The 22,817-nt window shown below is 44.5% G+C and overlaps 1 protein-coding gene across 1 annotated transcript; it reads left to right on the top strand.

Annotated features, from left to right (window-relative positions):
- Positions 1-7,413: 7,413 nt before the first annotated feature.
- OST4 (oligosaccharyltransferase complex subunit 4, non-catalytic) lies at positions 7,414-9,616 on the top strand. Its single transcript, XM_075595299.1, has 2 exons — positions 7,414-7,556; positions 9,386-9,616. The coding sequence occupies exon 1, from the start codon at positions 7,414-7,416 to the stop codon at positions 7,525-7,527; it is 114 nt and encodes a 37-aa protein (XP_075451414.1). The 3' UTR covers positions 7,528-7,556; positions 9,386-9,616.
- The last annotated feature ends 13,201 nt before the right edge of the window (positions 9,617-22,817 follow it).

The following is a 22,817-nucleotide window of genomic DNA, read 5'->3' on the forward strand; positions in this document are numbered from 1 at the left end:
ACTTATGGTTTGGTTATGGTTTAGCCAGCCAGCCTGCTAGATAGGCCTGCTGTGTTAGACAGTTTCTTCCAATGTGGAGCAGGATTTGCTTTGTTTAAAGGGACAGTGTACCCGCATGTTATGTTGCTGTGGAGAAATAAAGCCACTGAACCTTTTCATTTACCCTGAAACTACACGTGTGGACTGTTCCCTGACCTCGGCTACAGGCCGTCCTGCCACAGTATGGACATTATGTCCCCTACTGTCCCCTTGATGCTTACTATGCCCTTCGCCAAGGCCATAACTTCGGATTTGATTCCCCCCAATTTTCAGAGGCCAAAGGAGGCGGATACTTCAACTGCCTGTACCACAACCAAGAATTACGTAAACGCTGCTACCAGCTCTCTCGAATTGCTTGGGATTAAAAGCCTGGTTCGTATCAAGACTACTGCTCCAATATCTTGCGGTGAACCCGCCCGCCCAATAACCTCGCTAACCAAAACCCTGAATTCCTTGGGAAATAAAGACTCTCGCAACTTCTTACGTGCTGATTCCACCAAAGCCATTGTCTGCCCCGAATTCCCCAATGTCATTCATGTCCGACTATCAGTGTCCTGTGTCCCATACTCTTGGACTATTACTATGCACCGGACACCTGGCTCCTGCACTTCTGATGTCCCTATTCCGGAGTCCCCTGTCCTTTCTCAGCTTTGGATTTCCAAGTCACCTGGTTCCACTGCCCACGTACCGAGAACCGCAGTGCCACCGCTCTCCTTTGTGGCGCTCTCCAATGTACACCTGGATTTTAGACCTACTTCTCACCTGAGACACTTCAGGAACAACTCAATGTCTCCCAGACCTATGACTGGTCCTGTCCACCTAGGCTTCTCACCCAGTGGTGGGGATACTGTAAGGAATCCCAACAAACCGTGGGCTTTCAACACCACCTCTCGCCTAAGGAGGTTTAGGAACAACTCCATGTCTCCCAGATCTGTGAATGACCCTGTTCGTCCGGAGGTCTCACCTGAAGGGGGGGTACTGTAAGGAATCCGATCCTGGCTTTGATTATAGCCTTGCAGACCTCTGCAATTGCAAAAGCTTCCTTTGGCAATCAATGGCACATGTGCTGCCTTTCATTGCAGCTTCTGCCCTTTGCTCCATCATTGGAGGAATGCTCACACACCCTTCCCCTGTGATTGGATCTCCGCCCTTTATATGTTGGGCTTTGGCTCTGAATCAGGGTCGAGCATAAATCCTTCTCTGGACGTTACTGTCTCTGCCACAAGCCGCCCAGGCTTGTCTCCTTGTGTACTAACCTCTCTAGTTCTCATCTCTAGTTCCTGAGTTCCTGAGGCCTGCTGCTAGTCTTCATGCAGGGGCCTGTGTTTCCAGAGTATCTTGAGGCCTGCTACTAGTCTTCACGGAGAGGCCTGTGTTTCCTGAGTATCCAGAGGCCTGCTGCTACAGTAGTTCCACGCAGAGGCCTGTTCCTGACTCCTGTGCTGAAGTGTTGTTTAGCCAGCACTGGTACCTGCTACATTCTCCCCTTCGTTACCAGAGGCCTGCTGCTAATCTCCATGCAGAAGCCTGCCTTGGACTTCTGTGCTGAAGCATTGGTTTCCCGACGCTGCCGGCGGTGTACTTCGGTCAGCCTGCTGTCTCCCCCTGCTGAGACCGGCGTCATGGGCCGAGCCCGCTCCTCGTGCAGAGGCCACTCCCACACCCATGCTCCTAAGCTGAAGCAGGGAACTCCTGACTACCTGTTGCCGAACTCCTGCTTGAATAACGACGATGCTGCCTTCTCCAATCCTGACCCTGCTACGTACGACTACAAACTGCGCACTCCGGATTAGTCTGCGTGGACTAAGGTCGGTGATTATATAACCCCACCTAAGCCCCGCGGTCCGGTACCGGTTTGTGGCGAGCACAATCGTAACATGTATATATCCATCTGGCTTCACACTGTAAAAGCTTTTGGTCCTAATTGCCCTTGCGTATGTTGAGGGCAATGTGATCAATCCCCTGGAAGGTTAATGTGCTTGTCTCCAGCATGTATTTCACGTACATGTCTGGAGACAGGGGTGTTGAGAGAGTTTCCACCGGAGCAGGTGATCAAATAGATTACTCCTGTGCTTTTACAGTTAATAAAGTCTTTCAAAAATACTTTATTAACTGTAAAAACACAGGAGTAATCTATTTGATCACCTGCTCCTGTGGAATGAGATATATTGGAAAAACTAAACGTTAACTCAGAAGACGAGTACTCGAACATTTGGGCTCTATTAGAAACTCTCTCGACACCCCTGTCTCCAGACATGTACGAGAATTACATGCTGGAGACACAAGCACATTAACCTTCCAGGGGATCGATCACATTGCCCCCAACATACGCAAGGGCAATTGGGACCAAAAGCTTTTACAGTGTGAAGCCATATGGATATATACATTACACACCCAATATACATCTGGCTTAAATGAAGGATTTGTATACACTCCCTTCTTGTGATTGAAGTCAGTCAGTGTATTATATCATTAACACCTTTTACACTTAGCATTGGGATTTCTGTAAAGCCTGCACCACATTATGTGAATGCCAACAATTTGATCAAGGTTGAACTGTGTGACTAATAGCTATGTGTATCTATCTGCATTACTACATGCAGTACCTACACGCCACCACCACATCAGACTACCACTAGCGTCTTGAGGTTGCTACGGCAACAGATACGTATAAAGGGGCCGACAGAGACGCGTCAACGCCCACCCCGGAAGAAGTCGCGCTAAGCGACGAAACGTACGTCGGGTCATAGCCGACATGGTGTTATAAATACTACAATGCTTATCATTGATTATACCTACTATTTAAAGGCTGTGTATATTAAACGGGAATTTCCCGCCTTATCCTCCGTAGGATTGTACTAACGCGCGAGTCAGCGTGGTCTCTGATTCTCCACACTACTCTAGTACATCGCCGCTATTAGATCCCCAGATACTATCATTACCTCTAAGATGCACGCTATAGTACTTACATGAGACTACCAAACAGGGGAGTATTATGACACAGTGCAGTTGAATGTTGGTATCAGACGGAACACCCAGTGACTCCCGTGATCTCGCGAAAACTAAACAGCTATTTTTGCAGATAATCGTATACGGCAATAAAAAGACATTTAGCCTGTGTTGCTTAACACAGAGGCTTTATAACCAAGCCATATACTGTATGCTGATCATTATGCTGGGAACTAACCAACAACATATATAACACTTACAGTACAGCTGTAGGGGGGTCATAGACGAAACATCCAGTGACTTCCGTGATCTCGTGGGAACAAAATAGCTGGTTTGCCGATTACTACACACGGCAATGAAAACACATTCAAACCTTGTTGTCTAACAGAGAGGCTTAGTACTAAGCCCTATGTATTAAACACTGTGCTGGGTATTACCTATGTACACATATAAGATTTGCAAGTATTCTACAAGCGGCTTTAATATGTACAAAGTATAGCATCATATGTATCTGTACTTGGAGATATGAACGACAGAGACCATTCATCGTCATTAATGTAGCCTCTTATGAGATATATATGGTACTTACACGCCATCAATACCCATTCTCATCTGGATTAGGACATTCCTCTTTTGTATCTAGGGAAAATAAATTGATATATTAATATCCATCCCCTATAACTCTCGAGAGGATATGTTCCATGTACACCAGTATACTATCCTATCTGTTACAAGGATGATGATTATGATACCTACCGCATATACGCGGTCTACACTTCCAGGTCCATTGATCAAGTATACTAAATAATACAAAATAAAGGCTACCATTTGTACACTATAGAAGGAGTACTAACTTACATCTGTACTTTGATATGATTGGTTATCTAACCATCACACACTCACAAACACAACCTTCATGTAGGGGTTTATATCTCACTTTAGAGATTTAGGATTCACTTTTTTTACCTATAAGTGTATTAATGTAATGGGTATTTCCCCTCCCCCCCCCAATCGCATATATGGCGTATGTAAGGGGAACCTAATGTTACCTGGTGTGGTGCGTTACCTGTTAGGCTCACAGGAGGGCTGAGCTTCCGCCAGAGGGAACTTGGGGCAAGTATAATATGAGTAACCCTGTACTCGGTGCAGCGCCTCCACCTGCGATGGCTCCCACCAGAGGGGGAGTGGTTCCACGCAGGACAATAGATATCACTCAACACACAGTATGGATAACAACTAATGCCTTTACTAGTGTGACCGTACTCATGCATCACAATCAACAACATCAACAGGTGTTCCTCCCTAGAGGAGACACTAACTAATGCGTCTCGCAGGACGCTACCTCCACCTGCACCTCCACCAGATGATCCCACCCAGTGTCCAGTAACCCCACACAGTATTACCCCACCCTCAAGTGAGATATGTATGTGTGACTGCGCAGCCACTATGTCCCGTGTGAATATGGTAGGACTCGTTGGTGCACTTGTGGATTACCTGCCGGGCACTCCGGTGCCCGGGCCTGCCACGGAACTTCACAAAGGATCCTGATGTCGGCTGAACACCGGAACTGCCGTCTGGGGCGATCCCACCTGGATGACTGCTGCAGCAACAACGAAGGTCTGCGCCCAAACCTCTTGATGGACGCGCAGCGTCTGCTGAGTCCCTAACTGACTCTGAATAGTAAGTGACAGGGCCCCTAACCTGGGGCCTGTCCCTGACACAACTTACACTAATGGGTGGCTATGGGCTATCTCAGGCCTCGGGGGCTGCTGGCCTAGTGCAGGGAGTCACTGACTCCTGCACCCTACCTCCTTCCCCTGCCTGCTCCTGGCGCTGACTAACTAGCGAGCTCCAAGCCCGCGAAATGTATCTATTCTCCACGGCAGGGAGATGCTGTAGCCCTATTGGCTCCCTGGGGTCACGTGGGGCGCTCCTGAGGCTCATGGGAGATGTAGTCCCTTCTGTGAGCCCTCTCCTGATTGGCCCTCCTTTGCGCGCGTCTCCTGCGCATGCGCGAACTTCCCTGCTAGCCACCGCACCAAGATCTTTACTGCGCATGTGCGAACACTTAGAGCAGCGGTGCGCAAACTGTGGGGCGCGACCCCCAGGGGGGGCGCGACACTGCCGACGGGGGGCGCGGGGTTTACAGAGGCCCCGCGCGCTTCCCGAAGGCACTTAAATTAAGTGCCGGGGGAGCTGCAGGGCCTCTGTAAACCTAACTTACCGTGGCTCCGGCGGCTTCCTCCCTGCGGCGCCATGGCAACGCGGCGTCAAAATGACGCTGCGAGGTCATGTGACGTCACGTTGCTATGGCAACGTGACGTGATTACGCCGGAGCGTGGGTAAGTTGGGGTTGGGGGGGGGCGCGGGAGCGAGGGGACAGCCGTCAGGGGGGCGCAGGGAAAAAAGTTTGCGCCCCCCTGATTTAGAGAATGGCGGCGCCCTGCTTCGGGAGCACCGGGAGCCCTCGCAACGCGATCGCGGCATTTGGCAACCGGCCGCGCGCATTCCCGGCAACCCCCTTGAAGCCAGGTCCTCACCGCTCCCACTCTTGTGATCGGCCGACAGGACCGCCATTGGGCTCGGCGGCCCCCGCGATCGCTAGCAAGGTGAGGGGGGCTTGACCAGCAGGGGGGGACCTGGCTACATTAATAAAATTATATTAATTGTTTGTCTTTAGTCGCACATTTAGACCTTGATATAATACAATTGTGGTCTGCAGAGCGCCGTCATTTGGGACCCTTCCAGTGTACTCTGTCTCACCAACACAGTACACCCTATTAGAGAATGAGACACTGTCTTATAATAATATATTATCTATTCTGTCTTTATCGCCTTCTGCTCTAATCACCATGCTCACGTCTCGGATAACGTGCTTTTGTGTCATTATATTCACATCTGGATTTTAATGGACTAATAGGACTCAGGCGCACCCCGAATGTCTCCTCGGGTATTGGTGTACCAACATGTCTGACTTTCCGTAACTTCATTTTGTCGGGTGTAGTAAGATTGCCGAGTTCCGGCACGTTAGTCTTACTGGAGAGTAGCAAGATGGCCGACTTCAGGCACTTTCGTCTTACTGGAGAGTAGCAAGATGGCCGACTTCCGGCTTCGGTCATGCAGTTTTCACCAGTGGAAGGAAAAGAGCTGCCGGGTCGGGATGACGTGGCATTGGTGACCGGAAGTGAAGGAAAGCAGTGCCCAGAGACAGACAGGGAGTGACAAGAGAGAGAGAGCAGGTGAGGGAGGCAGATAGCGGTGTGGAGAGGCGGGCCGGCGGTATAACAGGGGCTAGGGACGGGCCAGTGCTATATATCTGCGGGCGGGGGCAGGAAGAGTCTGATGTAGAGGGGGCTCCCCAGATACAGAAGTGAGGTAAAACCCCCAGGGGCCCCTGTCAGCTCTCACCCCCAGGTGCCCCTCTCTGCTCTCACACTCCCAGGGGCACCAGTCTGGTCTCACACCCCCAGGGGCCCCAGTCTGGTCTCACACCCCCAGCGGCCCCAGTCTGGTCTCACACCCCCAGGGGCCCCAGTCTGGTCTCACACCCCCAGGGGCCCCAGTCTGGTCTCACACCCCCAGATACAGGAGTGAGATCACCTCCCGTCACACCCCCAGGGGCCCCTCTGTGCTCACACCCTCAGGGGCCCCTCTGTGCTCACACCCTCAGGGGCCCCTCTGTGCTCTCACACCCCCAGGGGCCCCTCTGTGCTCTCACACCCCCAGGGGCCCCTCTGTGCTCTCACACCCCCAGGGGCCCCTCTGTGCTCTCACACACCCAGGGGCCTCTCTGTGATCTCATGCACCCCTAGGGATCCCTCTCCCCTTATTCATCATGAGCACGAATCCTCACAATGCACTGAGAACACCAAATCTCACCGGTGACCCTCCCTGCCCCGCCATACTCCAATCATAATGTGTCTGCCAGGCTCCTCTTTCTAACACCTGTCTCCCAACTTAATGTTGGTCAGAACCAGCACTGAATGGTGGCATTGTGATGCATTGCATAGTCTTCTGCAGCTCATGGGACATTGTTTTTTTAAATGCTCTTCCAATAAAGAGGAATTCCCTTTAAATGGATTGTGTTCTGTATGATAAAAATGTGAAGGTGTAGTTTCTAAATATTAACGAAGTATCACTCCATACTACAGTAATTCCACCACTGGTTATAACTGTATGTACGCTAGCAGTTTTAGCAGAGTTTATATTCATTCTTAATTATACCCTACTGTATAATATTTAGGTATGGGGTTTGTAATGAAATAGTTCACCACATGAGATCCTTTACCTTGGAACTATCACTTTCTTCCTCTGTGCGTCAGACCCCAAAGATTAAATTGTGACATTTATAATGCTATGCGCAGGACTGTGTACCTTGTCAGTAAAAGTGGTTTTTCAGGCTTGTTTCCATTTGTTCCCTGCAGGATGATCACGGATGTGCAGTTAGCCATATTTGCCAACATGCTTGGCGTGTCTCTCTTCCTCCTCGTGGTTTTGTATCACTACGTCGCCGTTAACAACCCAAAGAAGCAGGAATGAGGCTCGGACGTGGCCGGGACACTCGTGCTGTAAGTGAGCGTAGCGGCCACTGGTGGGATCAGGGCCCATGTTTATCAAGGTGTGATTCCACAAGGCACCTTCATGTGCTGGCAGATCCCTTCCAGCCCAATGACTTGAACGGGCAATAAGAAGACGGATTAGTTGAGGTTGCCCAAAATGTTATCTACAGGGATCCTACATTGCAGGAGTTTTCCCACGGCATCAAGTCATTTTTTTTGTTTTTTTTAAACTTCAAAAATATTTGTCATTTGTCGCCTGTAGTTTTAATTGATTACACTAAAAATAAAACTGAAACAATTCAGTGATCTCGCTAGCTTCTCTTCTCTCCCCCCCCCCCCCCATACATTTTAGTGCAAGGTGCTCAACTTCAGTCCTCAAGCCCCCCCCCCCTAACAGGTCAGGTTTTGAGGATGTCCCTGTTTCAGCACAGATGGCTCACCTGTGCTGAAACTGGGATATCCTGAAAACTTGACCTGTTAGCGGGGGGGGCGTCTTGAGGACTGGAGTTGAGCACCCCTGCTTTAAGGTATCACCTAACGCGCATCAGATTGCCCTCCCAGTTTGGTCGGGAGAGGCACTTTCTGTGAAGGCGTCTCGGGATACAGACAGCCACGCTGCTACCGAACACCAACCCCGTTCTCCGGCAGCTACATTCGCCGGACGTAACTGTGAGGCAGCAAGTCTGCGGATGACCGTCATTGTCCTGGTGTTGGTAGACAAGACTTCTATTCCTCGCGCTGTCTTGTATGACTAACGAAATAAAACATGGGGAAAAGAGGGGACATTTCTGGGAGGCTTAACCTAGTCAAGTTTAAGTGGACCAGCAGTAGCAGGAACTAGTCTGAGAAGGCATCTTGTGATATGTTTAGTTTGGGTGATTTGTAACTAGACGTTTATGCTGTCTGCAGTGATTCCTGACTAGTTTGTGCTTCTGCACAGCCCTGGGAAGCAGGATATTTAATGCTTGTAATGTTATTTGGTGGCTTTTGTTACAAGCAAACATAGAAGTTAATGATGGGGCAGTTCTGAAGTGTAGAGAGACATGAACCTCAAGGAGCTTATAAAAGCAGATCTGTATGTTATATGGGCTATAAATAAAATACATTTTTCAGCTGCCACTACGGTCTAAATCATTGGAAGAGCAGATCAATGTAACGGGTCAAAAACAGTTTGTTTCCATTGAAAGATTCAATGATGGTGTTACTTATTTTTTCCCTGTTAAAAATGATTATTGTTTCTTGTCGGGAACACTATATTTAAGAATTTCTGTTACTTGTTTATCCGTTTGATGAATGATAGCATGATAATTACTTTGCACACAAAGGAACAGAGAAAATTTACCACTTTTTAGTTGACCGTAATCACCAAAGGTCGTGCAAATGTCAAACCCCATCCAAAGCATTTGGTTACCTTAGAAATGTTTTAAATGTTTTTTTAAAATACCCGTTCAATTATTTATTTAAAGATGTCCATTAACCCCATATCGCCTATCAAACGCTGCTGTCCTAAGTTCACCGTAGTTACATACTCTACGTCCTTCTGCCAGTCTTACTACATTTCAGATAAAAACCTATAAGGTTTCCAAAGCGCTGTACTATTTCATCCCATAAGAACTATTTGATCCCTTAAAAGGTGTCACGACTCTTCCAATGTGTAGAAGTATTTTAAAATGTTTGCATCTGGGAATATCTTGATTTGGGTACTTTAAAAAGAAGGGCTTGATTTTAAGTCTTGTTGCACGCATTAGTATCACGCACTGGTATCACGCACTGCTCATTTAAAGCACGTGTGTGGTTTTTAATTAATATTGTTTCTGTCCTTGTATTCTTTCTTGCAGCTTGTATTTTATGGCGGTTACAATCACAGAACCAGCGTGGGAGAGGGGGATGCGATGTGTTGGTGCCAGCGTGGGAGAGGGGGATGCGACGTGTTGGTGTCAGCGTGGGAGAGGGGGACGTTGACGTGTTGGTGCCAGCCTGTGCTTTTACATTCCTTCCTCACTATTCAGCTGTAGATATGTTTTCTAAAGAAAATGCCCCTTACCAGAATAAATGGTTTCACTGTTGAAGCAGATTCCTGTCACTTTTGTCAATGGATAGAGAAAAAGGATTAAATGTTACAAGCCAATAAAGGCATGATATAGCTGAATCCAATTCCTACATTAACTTGAAATCTATAGAGACAAAGAGGGCATATTCCTTTATCCTGAACCCTTCCATTTTAGGCTACTGCTAAAATCCCAACATTTATCCGCAGGCGGCCCAGCTACACCAGATTTTAGGAATAAGTGTAAAAATACATTCTTAACAACAACTTGTCATCTGCAGAACATGTTCTGCTGTGGTTCCCAGGTGTGGAAGTCCAGAAGCCAATGAGACTATTGCTGGCAATATAAGAAAGACGACGTCCATGAAATGTCCAACCTCCTAATAACGCCTAAAATGAGATTAGTAATCTTGAAATCTTATTTAGAGATGTTACTTAGTCTGTAATAGTTTTATTTTTATTATATTTTTGTAACTTAAAGGGCGCCACTCCCATACACTTATCAATGCAGGTTAATATTTAATGCTCAGTCCATACATAACTGGGATAAGATTAGAAAGTAATAGCGCTGAAAATATGAAATCCTGGTGAGTTGAAGAGAAAGCAACAGACACAAGCTAAATGTAATATAGATGGATCCAATATTCCACAGTGCAAAGGCACGCACTTATAGAAATACAGTAAGACATGGTTCCAGGGATAAAAGTATTACATGTATAGGGCATAGAGTGGGAGGGTAAATAAATGGAAATGGACTTATCGGAGCGGAGGCATATACATACGTGTTATGAGGTAGTAAGTAATTCCAGAGATGCACTCCTGATATTATCTTTCTCTGTATCTGCTACGGTGTATGTTAACCTCGTACAGGTATGTGACACAATACAGAATATCGGATCTGTGAAGTTTAATAGTCATAAAGCAGCGTGTGAGGAATATACAAGCACAATATGTAATGCAGTTGATGTGGTCTACTTAGATTTTGCAAAGGCTTTTGATACGGTTCCACACGAGGTTGGTGTACAAAATAAAGCAAATTGGACACAGTAATAATGTATGCACCTGGGTTGAAAACTGGTTAAAGGATAGACAACAGAGGGTTGTCATAAATGGAACCTTTTCAGGTTGGGCTAAAGTCGTGAGTGGAGTACCTCAGGGATCGGTACTGGGACCCCTGCTTTTTAACTTGTTTATTAATGACCTTGAGGTTGGGATCGAGAGCAAAGTCTCCATCTTTGCTGATGATACTAGATTGTGTAAGGTAATAGAATCAGAGCAGGATGTAATTTCTCTTCAGAGGGACATAGGGAGACTGGAAACGTGGGCAGGTAAATGGCAGATGAGGTTTAATCAGTGACGTAGCTAGACATTCGCGGGCCCGGGCCCTGAAAAAATTTCAGAGCCCCATTAATATTAATGCTGAGTAGATTGTTTTCTCCTCCCATCCTCTCTCTGATCCTCAGGGGTGCGCGCGAGTTTATCTGCAGGGGACGCCGGGTTTACAGAGGCCCCACGCGCTTCCCGAAGGCACTTAAATTAAATGCCAGGGAAGCAGCGAAGGCCTCTAAACTTCACTTACCTTAGTTCAGACGACTTCTGGAGACGCTTCGCCATGGCAAACGTGCCGTCATGACGCCCAGAACCAAGGTAGGGGGGGAGGGGGACAGCCGTCAGGGTGGTGCAGGAGAAAAAGATTGCGTTCCCCTGCTCAATCATCATTCCTCATCTCTCTCCATCCCTCCTCGTCATCATCCCTCATCATCCTTTATCATCATCTATATCCCTCCACATCTCTCCCCCTCCTCATTTCTCCCGCCCCCATCTTCATCATCTCTACTCCCTACTCCCCCACCCTCTCTTCTCCCTCCCCTCCCATATATACACACATACCAAACATGCAACATACCATATACAAATACACATTTATATTCAACATGCTGTATAACAAAAACCACTAAATATACAACATATGCATTACAAATACACGCACACCAACACACACTTAAACACAAACACGTACCAACACAGACACACACACGGAACCAAGAGATGCAGAGAGCAGCAGTTATGGAGTGCTCTGCAGCGCCACCTGCTGCCTGGAACTGGTTAAGCAGGAAGAAAGCCCTTCTCGCCTCCTCCCTCCAGCTGTTCCGTGATCAGCTCCACACTCCCCCTCCCAAGCCTGTCTATCTGAAGAGACAGATGGACCACCGATAGGGGGTGGGGGAAGCAGGCCCCCCAAGAGCGCGGGCCCCCGGGCTTTGTTCGGGCTATAGCTACGCCCCTGGGTTTAATACAGATAAATGTAAGGTTATGCATTTGGGAAGCAAGAATAAACAGGCGACTTACAAATTAAATGGGGATAAATTGGGGGATCCTTGATGGAGAAGGACTTAGGAGTGCTTGTAAACTGCAGGCTTAGCATTAGTGCCCAATGTCATGCAGTAGCTGCAAAGGCAAACAAGATCTTATCTTGCATTAAATGGGTGTAACAGGTATTCCCCCTACCCCAATCGCAGATAGAGTGAATGTGAAGGGGAACCTATATGTTACCAGGAGTGGTGCGTATACCTGCAGGTTCACAGGAGGCCTGAGCCTCCGCTGATGGGAACCTGTGGTGAATCCTCTGGAACGATCTTACTTACAGCGCCTCCACCTATGTAGGATTCTAGGAGTGAAGAATGTACCCCACACAGGACCCACATATAGTAACCACATACACAGGAGTATACGTATAACCGTTTACTATATGGAGCAACAAACCATAATACATTACACATGCATCAGCAACAATAACTGTGACACTCTATAACACTACTTCCCATGGGTGATAACCCCATACCATGTACCAAAGTCCCAAATGTCATCCACTCCCACCTAGGAGTATATACCTTGTGCCACCACCGTGTACTCCCACACCGTGTCCACAGTATAACCCTTGTCCCGTGGTCAGCGCTGCCACTATATGTGAGTACTCTGTAGTTGGTGCACTTAATTTACAATACCTGCCCAGTGCGGCTGCACTTGGGCATTCAAAGGATCTTCGAAAAGGATCCGACGACCTCCTGGATGACGTCCGGTTCCACCAGCGCGGTGCTCAGGCAGGGCTGTCCATAGGATATGATTGCGCTCTCTCTGCGGAGTAGGCCTGATCCCAAGCCTCGGAATGGGAAGCGCAGCGTCCGCTGTGTCTTTAACTACTGCTGGCACTAAAAGGGGCAGGGTCCCTAACCTAGGGCCTGCCCCTGCAGTGACTCAATCTACTAAGTGACTCAGGGCTAACTGGGGCCAAAGGGGCTGCTGGCCTAGAGCAGTGGGTCACTGACCCCTGCACCCTCACCTCCTTCCCCTAGACTCTCCTGCGTATCTCCCAGAGTGCGAAATGTATTAATCCCCGAGAGCAGGGAGATACTGCAGCCCTATTGGCTCCCTGGCGCCATGTGGAGTACTCCGGAGGCTCATGGGACATGTAGTCCCTGCCCATAGCCTCTCATGATTGGTGGGAGTTTGCGCGTTATCACTGAGCATGCGCGAGCTAGTACACGGCCTCCGCAACTATTCCTTCACTGCGCATGCGCAATGCAAAAGAAGATGGCGGCGCCCTCCACTGTCGGGCCGCCGTGGAGCCTCCCGAGCACCAGAGCGCTCTCTGCTCAGCCCCCACCCTTCTGGCATGCCGGCGGGTCTGCCGCTTGGCTCCGGTGGCACTTGCCATCACCCCGGGCAACGGAGGTGATGGGGGTCCGGGGCTACATGGGCAACGGATGGAAGGGAAGTAAACATAATTATGCCCCTTTACAAAGCATTAGTGAGACCACACCTTGAATATGGAGTACTTTTGGGCAGCACTCCTTAGAAAATACATTATGGAACAAGATAGAGTGCAGAGAAGAGCCACCAAATTAATAAAGGGGATGGACAATCTAATTTATGAGAGGCTAACTAATTTAGATTTATTTACATTAGAAAAGAGGCGTCTAAGAGGGGATATGATAACTATATACAAATATATTTGGGGACAGTACAAGGTGCTTTCAAAATAACTATTCCTCCCTAGGGCAGTACAAAGGACTTAGGGCTATCCCTTTAGGTTGGAGGAAAGGAGATTTCACCAGCAACAAAGGAAAGGGTTCTTTACAATAAGGGCAGTTAAAATGTGGAAGTCATTACCCATGGAGACTGTGATGGCAGATACAATAGATTTGTTCAAAAAAAGGTTGGACATCTTTTTAGAAAGGAAAGGTATAAAGGGATATACCAAATCAGTATACATGGGAAGGATGTTCAAGGATCCGGGGGGTAATCTGATTTTCTTTCTGATTCTTGGAGTAAGGAAGGAATTTATTTTTCCCCTTAGGAAATATCATTGGATGATATGACATCGGGGTTTTTTTGTTTGCCTTCCTCTAGATCAAGAAGTATAGATATAGGATAAAGTATCTGTTGTCTAAATTTAGCATTGGTGAACTTGATGGACGTACGTCTTTTTTCAACCTCATCTACTATGTAACTATGAGAGAAATAGCAAACAGGGATACAATTCTCAACACATGGGGCATTTAAGTACATCCGAGATGACAGGGCGCCCTATACACGGTTGTGTGGTAAATAATGGTAATAGTGAACCGCTAAATAGGACAAAATTTAGCACGGGCCAAAGTCGTAAATCGTGATAAGTCGGTACAGAATAAACTTGCCCAAAACTGGGGACATAGTAATAGAAAGTTCTCATGTAAATATGTTCCGCATCAAACATACCACATTTCTTGAATTCTCTTGACTACAAAGAGCAGTGTTTATCCCTACGGCCAATAGGGACAAACTGACCATTAACTCAGGTGTCAATATTATATTCAACCTCTGACTTTCCATTTAAGCCATTCCCCGCGCACCTCCTGTACAGGCCCCAACCCTCCCCGATACCGACCTCACAGCTCTGCTTCGGTAAAAGCCCATTTCCTTTGAGTTGGCGCACCCGCCCCACTATTGCGTTATCCGCCATACTTTGCCCTGTTCCTTGAATGCGTTTATCCCTGGAACCATGTCTTGCTGTATTTCTATAACTGCGCGCTTTTGCCATGTGGAATATTGCATCTGTCTCTATAATGATCAAAGCAACGGAAGACAAAAGCTAAATGTAATATATTGTAACTCGTATCTCAAGAGCTTTCTGTTCAACCCATCAGGATGTCCTATTTTCACCGCTGTATTACTTTGCCATCTTATCTCCGTTATCATGTACAAATAGAGAGCCATTTTTTTCCGATTAACTGGACTTTTTTCATGGATCCCATGCATCTCTTTCTATGTTGTATTACGGTTATTATTGTACACTGGGGGGGGGGCGAGTATATTAGGTGATTTGTTTTTCACTGTATCTTAAAAAAAAAAGTCAGACTAAAGGACAGAAATATTGACCCCATGCAATGAATATTAAACTGCATTGGGACTAACACCACACAGGCTGACCTTTCTCTGGACATCTCTGCTAGGGTTGCCAGGTGTCCGGGATTGAACTGGACTGTCCTGTATTTGGATTCTCTGTCCAGTAAACAATGAGAGGTACTGTAATACTGGACATGTATGCGTCAACCCCAGTTCTCAAGCCCCGCCCAACAGAGCAGGTTTTCAGGACATCCCAGCTTCAGCTTTGACTGAGCCTCTGATTGATCCACCTGTGCTGAAGCAGGAACTGATTAAGCTACGTGTGCTGAAACAGGGATATCCTGAAAACCTGACCAGTTGGGGGGTGCTTGATAATTGCAGTTGTTACTGCGTTTCTTTTTTTCCTTTGGGTCATATCTAGTATTTTGTGTCTGTGTTTTTGAATATGTTTGTATATTTCTACATTCAGGTACATATACACAGTATTTTTCAAGTACTTGAGTATGCAGCGCCATGTTATACGTTTTGCATTGTAAATGTGCAAAGCCATCAAACATACGTGAAATTATGAAACAAGCGTTGAAGACGATGGAGGTGTTATACACTGGCGACACACTTTATTCGAGCTCGGCTAGTCCCACGAATTCGGGTATTGTTACAAAAGTTTCTTCTTCAGAAAATCAGGACTCAGTTTCAGTTCAAATATATCAGCAGTTTATTCTTCAATCAGCTTTCAATCTTCAATAAGCTTTTACATAGCAAAGATACATACTCTTACTTGTCGGTTCAAAATACAGAAGGGTAGTAGTTTAAACTACATTACCCATGATTCTTATACTTTTCTGAACAAAGAACTCATCAATCAATGTCTCTTTCTCTCCTGATTAAACAGACTGATTTCCTCAGGAGGTAAAACCCCCTAGGGACCTTCTGCTGGCAGGGATATATATATCACAGAACAGACAGGACCCCGAGACACTGATACCTACATACTGTTTATACAATTATAACCATATGTGAACCCTGATTTCCAAGCTGACCATGAGCCTTTCATGAAAACAGCATGTTGAACTTATAAAGGTTAACCTGTTGGGTGCTGAATATATATAATACATGTGTATATACTTGTATTGCTATTCTACTTTAATACAGAAAATATATAACTAAACTTATTTCATCAAGCCCCTCTTTGATACTGTAAGTATCATTTCTTATAAGCTGATCTTGTAATTAAACAATTTAATTTTGAATTCAGCGTCGGTTATATCTGCATTCAATTTCCCCATTCTTCTAAACAGAATAACACAACATATAATAAGTATGAAAATTAAAATATTATTTGATTAATCCCTCCTATCCTTCTACAAAACCGTGTATCATTGCTATTATCACTTAGAACTCCTGTTAAAACACACTCATAAGGATATTTCATTCACTCAACAAGATTAGTTTGTTCTTCACATTCCATTGCTGTCCCCAAAGAAACCAATGTACTGCACAATAATAATAATGTCATTGTTCTGTATACTGAGATCCCCCAGTTCCAGATCTTCTGTTGTTTTGCTTCTTTCTTTGGTAAAAGTTTCTTTGGAATGAATTCATCTGAACATTGTTCTGAATCAGGTATTCGCTTATACCCTTCCTGCATCATAAATGCTTCATATCCAAATGGTCGTACAGTCCATTGTCCAATGTTAAAAGTCATCTGTAACATAAAAAAATAAAACAGTATCATTGTTCTTTTAACCCTTGACCTTCAGAACTAGTTTACATTGATCAATATGTACCAACATTGAAGCACTTGCTTTGGGTTTGGTATTAACACGTTGTATTTGTAGAACAGTTTGACCCATTTTCTTAAGAATAGTATAAGGTCCTTCCCAACCTGCATGCCATGGGCCAGGTTTCCTGAAAGTTTTTACCATAACTTTCATTCCTGGAAGAAACTTATAAGCTGGATTTACTTTTACATCCCCATTTTCTCTAGGAGCCATGTTTTCTGCAGCAAAATGTAAAAGTTTAGCTAACTGACCTTGCAATACAGATAACCATTGAGTATGCTCGGTGGCCATCTTTAATGGTCCCGAAACTTGAGGTTCTGATGGAAAAACTAAAGGCATCCGCCTTCCAGTCATTAACTCATGAGGAGTTAACTGTGTTCTTGCATTGGGTGTTGCTCGAATAGACATAAGAACTCCTGGTAAATGATTAACCCAATGTTTGCCATATTCTGCTAACATGTTTTTAATTCTTGATTTCAATGTTCTATTCATTCTTTCAACTATCCCAGCTGACTGCGGATGATATGGGACATGAAACCGCTGCTGGATCCCCAGCAGGGAACATAAATGTTTCATAATTTCACCTCTGAAATGTGGCCCATTATCTGATTCAATTACTCTTGGAAATCCCCAAACTGAAAACACTTCTTTCCATAAAGCTTTGGCTGTGCTTAAAGCAGTATTGTTGGTTAGTGGAATAGCTTCTACCCATTTGGAGAATATATCCACTATTACAAGACAATACTGTAGCCCTCCTGGAGCTGCTGGTAAAGGACCTATGAAATCAATTTGAATCGATTCCCAGGGACCACCTGCCAAGGGCACTCTCTGTAATACAGGTCTCTGTCCTTTGGGCCTTGGATTGAATTGAGCACAAATTAAGCATTCCTCACATACTTCCTGACACCTTTTTTCAATATTTTCACCTTCAAATTTAGCCATGATAATTTCTTTTAAAGATTGAATTCCTATATGACCCAATTGACAGTGATTGAATTGAATTAGTTCCTTTAAGATCCCTTTTGGAACATATGGACAGAAAGTACCATCATCTCTTATGGATCCCCATAAGCCTGTTTCTTTATGTAGTGTATAGTCCCTTTTTAACATAGATTCCTGCTGTTGTTGCAATAGCTTTAAATCTGCAACTGGTTCCCCTAGTGTTTCTCTTTTAAGGGTAACTGCAAGAATTATATGTTCAGGATATAACAATTCTCCTACCAAAGCAGCTTCTCGAGCAGCTTTGTCTACGAGATTGTTATTGATAGACTCATAATCTTTTGTGACCTGGTGCGCTTTAACCTTTATGATACTACACCTGTCAGGTGTTTTAGCAGCTTGATCAAAGAGTTCTTGCAATATTACACCATGAGCCAATGGTTTATTTTGAGAGTCCACCATACCACGCTTGGACCATACAGGTAAATGTAGTGTAAGTGATTTAACTACATACCCACTATCACTAAAGATGTTACAGTGTTCATAACCCATATTGATGGCTTTCTTAACTGCCTCTAATTCTGCCCTTTGAGCTGACATCCCTCCAGGAAGTCTATATTTCCAGACTTCTTGCGTGTCAGGATTCCAAATAGCAAAACCTGTTTTGTACTGCCCTTCATAGAAAAAGCGTGCCCCATCTACAAACAATGATACTCCGTCCGGCTTCATTTGTTTGGAGAATGGAGACCATGCCTCTTCCTCTACTGCTTCCTGACAATCATGAGGAGTCCCAGAAAAATTCATTAGCTCAGGTAAAACAAATTTTGTGCTACTCTCTACCGTTAAGAGTCGATCCTGTAATTTTAATACCCACTGAGCTAATCTAGCAGAATGTACTGCCATGTCTGTGCGGGACTGGAGAAGTTTTAAAGGTGTATGTGGTGTTTGGATTATAATAGTCCCAAATCCTATTATGTGTTCCATTGCTTCTAAAGCCCAATTAATAGCCATTAATTGTTTAACACATTCATACATCCCCTTCTCAACTGGTGTCATTAAGCGAGAGAAGTATCCCAATATCCTCTCTTCTTTGTATTGTTTTTGCAAAAGCACTGCAGAAATAGATTCTTTCCCTGCATGACACTGTATGATATAAGGTGAATCTATCACAGGTGCAGCTAATGTTGGGGCTCGGCTGAGTTCCCGTTTAAGCTGAACCCATGCTTGCTCAGTTACATCTGTCCAGAGTAACGTGTCCTGCAATTGTGAACCTTTTAAAAGATCATACAATGGTTTGGCAATTCCTGCCATATTCATGATAAACTCTCTACTGAAGTTAACTAATCCTAGAAACTTCCGAAGATCACCTATTGTAAGTGGCCTAGGTAACAGTTGTACTGCTTCTACACGTTTTTGTCGTGGAGATTTACCTTGATCTGTAATATCCACTCCCAAAAAAGCAACTTTTGACTGCAGCAGCTGTACTTTTTGTGTGTTCAATTTTAAGCCTGCTTGCATCAATGCTTCACAAAGATAATGTAAAATGTTTACATGCTCCTGTATGTCCTCTGTTTGAATAAGAAGGTCATCTACATACTGCAAAATCTTATCTCCATATCCTAAGGGTTCAATGACACCTGCTAGCGCTTTATGGAAGTATACCGGCGAGGAATGGAAACCTTGCGGGAGTACTCTCCATAAATATTGTTTATTTTGAAAAGTAAAAGCAAACCTGTACTGACTTTTCTCAGCAAGTGGAATTGCAAAATAGCCGTTTCTTATATCTAGGCAAGAAAAATACTTTGCTTTACCATTAACCCTTGCCATGATATCAGGAGATGAAGCCACGAGATGTGCTGCTGGAGGTGTGTATTTATTTACAACGCGTAAATCCACCACCAACCTCCAAGACCCATCTGCTTTCTTCACTGGCCAAATTGGAGAATTGCATTTAGAATTACCTTCTCTTAGTGCCCCTTGTCTTACCAAAGCATCTATTATTTCTTTAATAGGTTTTTCAGCTTCTTGTGGGAATTTGTACTGTCTTACTGCTGGTGGATCAGGACCTTCAACTACAACTTCCACCTCCATCCGCCCACAATCCTGTTTGGATTTGGACCAGAGATCTGGAAACTGCAATTGAAGCTGTGCCAGCAATCCACTAGTGTCCTCCAGTAATGCTTGTTTCTCTTTAACTTGCACAGGACATGTATCCCAAAAATCAGTCAATCCAAAACATACCCCTTCTGTTCTAGGTTTAACTCTGGGCCATGGATTATCATAATTTGCTTTCCAAAGGATCAAATTATGCAAATCAACAGTTAATCCATGTTTGAGAATATTGTCCATCCCTAAAATATTATACAGACCTCCCGGCTGAAACCAGAAATCCCATATTTCTGTGCCCCAATGTAATTTTACTTTTTTATTGGAAGCTAAATAAGCCATGTCATGTGAACCATTAAACCCAATTAATGTAATAGATGTGTTGCTATCATCTATGGCTATATTCTCTTTTGTGAGAGACACTGAAGCCCCAGTGTCCACTAAAAACTCCAGTCTTTTCCCCTCCATTGTTCCTTGTATATATGGTCTGCCATCTCCCCCTAGAGTAATTTCTGTAAGGTACGACAAAGGATCAATGGGAGGACCACACCCCTATGCTGAAGCAACTGATCCCTTTACAATTCTTTCACTAGACTTGCATTGATCAGCCTCATCCATACGAGCCTTTATTAACATTATCTCATCCCTGCATGCCTGGTATTCACTAATAGTACAAGTGGATGCTGAAGGAGCGGAAGGAATGACATATTCCTCTTCGCTTCTGATAGCATGCACTGACTGTACTTGATTATTGTAAGTTTGGGCATGTCCCTGTTTCTTGTATGCTGGGTTAAGCCCATTTTCCTTACCCTTGTTTTCCTGGTCTGCCTGAAACTTGTAACAATTTCTTTTAAAATGACCTGGTTTATTACAGTAAAAACACACACACTCCTGATTTTGTGCATTATCAGCAGATTGATTTCTCTGATTATTCCAACCCTGCCCTTTTCCCTGAGAGCCTTTGAACCCCCCACGGTTAGCAGATCTACCTCTTGATGCTACATAAGATACTTGACCAAATCCTTCATCCTCAAAACATTGATAAGCAAAGACTTTGGCTGCTTCCATGCCCTTATTTTGAAAAAGCATGCGAGCCTCCAAAATCTGTGATGCAGCATGATCCACATTAGGTGAGTCAAATGCTCTAAACTTTACTACATCTGATAACCCCTGAATTTTACTGACAAATTCAATAACACATTGCTTATCATCATCTTTTGTCATTTTAGCAGGATCTTTGCTATTTATTAAACACCATGCTTTAGTCCACATACTAGCACAAACTCTCATGTCATCCTCTTTATTTATTTTAAAAGAGTCTAGAACATTAGGGAGCAGTCTCTCAACTCCCGTAGCACTCTGTACTACCAATAGCAATCTTTGAGTCTCAGAAGGGAAAATGTTTTTTAACACTTCATCATCATCTCCTTTTCCCCACTGTGCCTCATCATCTTGCAAAATTTGATTTTGTATCATTGTTTCAAATTTAGATTTTACCCATGAACTAAGGGCAGCTGGTAACCAAATTAACAACATTTTGTATGCATCAACATTGTCAAACCCTCTTTTTGTTATTTCTCCTTCAAAAATACCACAATTGTAAAATGGACCTTTTTTCTCATCATACTTAGGAAAGTCTTTTACCAACTTGGACATTTTTAGATTGTCCAAATTAGAAGAGCCTGTCACAGTATGCAAATGATTGGACAAATCAGATTTTAGCAAATCCCAATTAACTTTTTCTTCTGCATACTTAGTACCTTCTAACACTTGTATTCCCTGTGATAGTGGATCAGTAACTTTCCACAATACCTCCGTGCGTTCTATTAAATCACCCACACTGCGAATAGTGTCTTTTTGAACCTCTTGCAATTTTTCAGCATCGTCACTCAGAGCTCGCACTGCTGCCCGCAGCAGATCAACAGTGAGGCGATTCTGACCAAGAGCTTCTTTTAATGGTCCTACACGCACTTTCATTTTTTGTACCTGAGGAGCATCCTCAGCAGATTCTGAAGTACCTGTCTCAACTGTTTCAATAACAGTCACATTATCCAAAACCTGATCTAGGTTGTCAATGGCATTTACTATTTTACTCATTAAATCAGACATTTGATTATAAGCAGGTACTCTTGGAGTACTGAGTCTAGACAAGCGAGGCATAGATTGTGGACCACGTGGTGTAGACATATTTAAAGTACTGTGCGTGGTAACACCCATTATTGCCCCCATCAATATATCCCTCTTGTCTTTAGACTGAGTACATACAATACAACCATCACTTTCCTTTTTATAACACTCTTGCATTGCATTTGAAGTATCTATAAAACCTTTTGCTAACAAGCCTACTTTCTTTTCATCTTTAAACATTTCAAATTTTCTCCCTTCTACTTCTTTAATTCCATCTAAGACAAACAACATAAAATCATCCCAAATATCCAAAGGATTACCCCCAGAGATGTTGGTATCCAAAGAATATTTAGAGGCTTTTCTCTTAAGCCAGTCCATCTTCAAACGATAATCAATATATGGACTAAAAAAACTTTAAATTTGATTATCGTGACTACCCTCCTTCAGTATGTAAGTAACGAATAACGTACCGTTACAGAGGGGTCTGAAGTGGAAGCGTGCACTCCTCCACTATATAGCACCCCTTTTTCTTCTGTATCTTTGCTCAAGAGACACCCCGCCTTATTCCGGGCCCAAATGAAGTAACCAGGCGACCTTGGGTTGCTGATTTGTCTCTTTCCTTGGTCTTTGTACTTCAAAAAATAACAGACGTCTTTCCTTTATCCTCACGGTATACCGAATTTTTCCTCCTGGACTGGAACCAATTTCCTTGAATGAAGTCTTTCAATTCCGGATCTTCATGGGCAACGTTTACAGACTAGGAATAAGGTTTATGGAAACCCTCTCTCCTTTTGGGAGACACGATAACTCTCACCTTTTTATTCCTTTTAGCTGTTAGTCCATGCCCGCTGCATTCTCCACCATTATGTTACAAAAGTTTCTTCT

The sequence above is a fragment of the Ascaphus truei genome, chromosome 4 (assembly GCF_040206685.1).
Source record: "Ascaphus truei isolate aAscTru1 chromosome 4, aAscTru1.hap1, whole genome shotgun sequence".
Classification (NCBI taxonomy): domain Eukaryota; kingdom Metazoa; phylum Chordata; class Amphibia; order Anura; family Ascaphidae; genus Ascaphus; species Ascaphus truei.